At 36.9% G+C, this 4,305-nt stretch overlaps 1 protein-coding gene across 1 annotated transcript; it reads right to left on the bottom strand.

The window, feature by feature from the left end:
- Window positions 1-1,497: 1,497 nt before the first annotated feature.
- On the bottom strand, window positions 1,498-2,587 carry LOC116100728 (olfactory receptor 51B6). The gene has a single exon (XM_031384466.1). The coding sequence runs from the start codon at window positions 2,514-2,516 to the stop codon at window positions 1,548-1,550; it is 969 nt and encodes a 322-aa protein (XP_031240326.1). The 5' UTR covers window positions 2,517-2,587; the 3' UTR covers window positions 1,498-1,547.
- Window positions 2,588-4,305: the final 1,718 nt, after the last annotated feature.

Here is a 4,305-nt window from a genome sequence, read left to right as displayed (position 1 = left end):
CATTGTGTAGTTTTATGTGCTGTTCAGGGATGAATCAAATGCTTTAAGTATGCCAGTCAAGGACTCCATAAACTAAACTACAGCCAAGCCCTCATACTTTTGAAGTTTCTAGGTGATGCTGAGTTGTTCACACATTATTGGGAACACATTATTAGACAAAATAGAAAAGACACGGGCAGGAAGTAACAGACAGTCACACAGACAGGAAAAGTCAGTCACTTAAGCTTACTTTCATTGGTTTAATAAAAATTATATTTTTATTAAAAATAATCTATTTGGTAAATTCTGTAGCACAGCAATTATTAAATTATTTTATTCTGTCCTGTCTAAAGAACAAACTCTTGGATCTATGAAAGGAGAAACATAGCTTTTACACAAAATCGGAACATAAAGTCAAGTTGCAGAAGAACAATATAAAACAAGAAATAGTTCACTGGGCAGATAAGCTGAAAATTTTCTAGTAGCTTGGAAACTGCAGTAAAGTTATTTATTTCTTTTCTCCAAGTTACTTTTAATCCCAGAAGTTTGAGAAAATGATCACCTTTTGTGAAGAGGACTGGATGTAGCTAGTAGAAGTCACTTGGAAGGCTAGTGTGCCAGAGCCCAGACACTGGATTCATTATGGCTTTGGCTGTGTAATTATCCTAGCATTTTATGTTTTGTGAGTCTGCTCATGAGAATGTGTTTTCTTTTGGAACACTTAAAGCTTATTTTTTGGATTATATGTACTGGTTCTTTAAGAGGCCATAATATGTGAAAGGTATTTAGGGAAAGAAAAGATAATTTCTCTTCCAGTAATAACCATTGACTATGTTTTCCCCATCCTTCCCATGCCAAACATATGGCCAGGATGCCATGCTCTAGAATTCTTTGTACCAGATCTCCCATGTAGTGCTAACCATTCTGTTCTCTAAACAGGACTGTTTATGCATTTTGATAAATAAAAATACATCTATGTCTATTCAGTAGTACCTGGAATGAAACTTATTAAGATGATGGTTAGCTGGACTAGAATTATACTTCTGCTTTAAAATTGTTATCATTGTTATTATTGGATTAATTTTTATCAATATTGAAAGTGAATAGACTTCTAATAGACATGCTTTTCCCAGATCAATCATCCTGAATTGAGGCTGAGTTTGGCTCATTTCACACAAGATAGTTTTCTAGAACCATTAACCAGCTGCATATGAGCAAAATTACATATAGGAGGCCCAATGTATGGAGAACACATGGAAAATGATGGGCTTTGACTCAAACAGGTATGACATAGTATAGTATGAACTGTACTGAAATTTCAAAAGCTATGTATGTGTGTACTTGTTGAGTGTCATAAGCTCAAAAAATGGTTTAAATTATCTTAGGGAAATAGTTAACATCAAGTGAGATCTTGACATAACATTTAGCATTGTGAATACATTATGGCAAGTTAGCAATAAATAGTAATCAAACAGCAGAGGAGCTAGTATGTCTCTACTAAAGTATTTTGTGTGGGTACTTCTTCCTGAAACATTGTCACTATATTTACATTCCAAGAGCAGTCAGAGTCATGTTTTAGAACAAGTCAGGGAGAATAAGCGAAGCAAACCACTCTGAATCTGTTTGGTCTTAATGCTATAAATGACAGGGTTCATAAAAGGGGGGAAAAGGAAGTAGATGTAGCTCATTGTGATGTGGACTACATGCGGAACATTCTTTCCAAACCTGTGAATAAATGTCAGACCAACCACAGTGACATAGAAGACCAAGATGCAACAGATATGGGAGACACATGTGTTGAGGGCCTTAGCCCGCTCATCTGTAGAAGCAATGCCCATGACAGTCTTGAGAATTAAAACATAGGAGAAGAAGATGATCAGGAAATCTAGCAGGACCATTGCAAATACAACCACAACTGGATAGAGGCGATTGAATGTGATGTCAGTGCAGGCTAGCTTGATGACATCTTGGTGTAGACAGAAAGCATGGGAGAGTACATGGGATCGACAATAAGGAAACCAATGCAGGCGAATGATTATTGGCATGATTGACAGAGCAGCCCTCATCACTACACCTATGCCAATCTTTATTACCCTAGTATCAGTAAGGATGGTGGTATACCTTAATGGGTTGCGAATGGCAATGAAACGGTCATAGGCCATGGCAAGCAAGACCCCTGACTCTACAATAGAAAGAGTGTGGATAAAGTAGGCCTGAGAGAAGCAGGCTCCATGGCCAATTTCCCTGTGATTTAACCATAGTACCCCCAGCACTGTGGGCATGGTGGTCAATGTTACTCCAAGATCCGTAGCTGCCAACATACCTAAGAAATAATACATAGGCTCATGGAGGTTATGGTCATCCTTAATGAGGAAAAGTAGGGTGCCATTGCCAAGTAATATGGAGATATAGGCCATCAATAATGGGAGGGAAATCAGGTGATGGGATTTCTCCAGACCTGGGAAGCCGGTGAGCAGGAATGGAGAAGAGGAAATGTTGAGCCACATTGTGGGCATTGCAGACAGAAATATTCCCATCAGATAAGATGATCAAATATAATTCTTTAGGGTTTGCCCCTTTAGGATGCTACTTGGTGTGTGGATGATCAGTAGTCTTGCTTTCCAACAACAATAATTCAATCATCCCCGGGAGGTTTCTAGGTACAAGAAAACAGGATATATCAAGAACAACTATATATATATTTCCAGGGCTCACATCATTGAAATGTACATTATACATAACCTATCTGTGAAGGGTAGATTTAGATGAAATTTTTGTATATCACATTCTTCAAAGAAGATGAAGTATAGTTCAGTAGTGCTTTAATAGCATGGGTACTGACAGGGCTATTTTCATGGTACTCTGCATCCTGAATGTTGGCATTTAGAATAGACCCAAAGATTCCCCAGAATAAATGAGACAAAATGCTAGAAAGCATCTAAGCATTGCTTGAAGACTAGGCATGGATATCTGGCTGCAAAATAATGTAAAGAAAGTTGTAAATAGACAAAAGATAACAGTTAATTTTAGGGTTGACTATATAGAAAATGCTTATTATAAGTAATCTTCACATGATAAAGTTCTAAAGATTTTTGGGAGGGTGAAAAATGATATACCTCTGACGTGCATGAGTATTTCCCCCAAACAAATCAGCCTTCAAGTTATCAAATGGTGTAGTACTCTAGTTTCCCATGAGCTGTTCCAAAAGTTCCAGAATTTTCAATATACTCATAAAAATGAAGAATAAAACAAATCTATGATAATCACTTAGAGGCACTATTTGGTAACATTAAACAAATGACTGTTACAGGTCAGCTACTTTGAGAAGCAAATTAGAAATTAATTTTTTAGACATGGTTACATGGAAGATGCTTCAATAACTGAAGAGTCTGATGGAACATAAATAAATTGAGAAAGCTTCATGACTCAGAATTCTAAGGTATTTTTGGAGAGAGGCATTAATCCTCTGGTATGAGGCAGAGAGAATGTGACCTTCTTCTTCCACATCTCATGTGGACTGTACATCTCACATGCTTTCAAGCCATATCTTAGTGCACTTTAAACATTACTCATGGACCCACCTTCATCATGAAAACGTGTCTACAAGATCACTGAGCTTCACTCTTCACAATTTGGTTGTTGTTCTACCGCTGCCATTTCATAATGGCAGTGAACTTGGGGAGCCACTTGAGATCAAGGATTGCCATTTATAAAAGATGTTAATGATTTCCATCTTTATCATGCTTTTGACACTAAATACAAGAACAGATTAGAATCAGAAAAGAGAATGCTTTATGATATTGAATTTTGTTATTACAAAAATTGCAGTAGGCACACATCTGTAGCATTACCCTGAGATGTGTCAAGTGATTTTCTTATGAAGCCTATGGGGGAAAATAAGACAATTAAGGGAGGGGTGACTTTAAGAAAAAAAAAACCTGTTAGACTAGACTTCATTTGAGCAACAAATAGTGTGCCTTGCTGGATGAATAAAAGTTGAGGAGTGTTGAGTGGGAAATTCTGATGTTGCTAGAGATGATATTGATCATGTACTATTTAGAGTAGGAGAAGTTGGGGGAGGGAGGGGCCTTTTAACATGTGAGAAACACAGAAATAGCTGATTCCTTCTTGTCATGGAAAGGCTCAGAAGTTTGTAGCTTTTGGCAGGTTAAATATGTAAGACTGGTGAATAAAACTTTTGTGTATTTGAATTCCACAATATTGTGATTTAATATAGGTGTACCTTATGACATGTTTACCACAGTGGAGCTAACTATTAAATCTATTATTTACACAGTTAGAATTTTTTCTTGTAGTGAAGATATT

Source organism: Mastomys coucha, unplaced genomic scaffold (genome assembly GCF_008632895.1).
Source record: "Mastomys coucha isolate ucsf_1 unplaced genomic scaffold, UCSF_Mcou_1 pScaffold21, whole genome shotgun sequence".
Taxonomy (NCBI): domain Eukaryota; kingdom Metazoa; phylum Chordata; class Mammalia; order Rodentia; family Muridae; genus Mastomys; species Mastomys coucha.
This window is presented reverse-complemented; position numbering and strand designations above follow the sequence as displayed.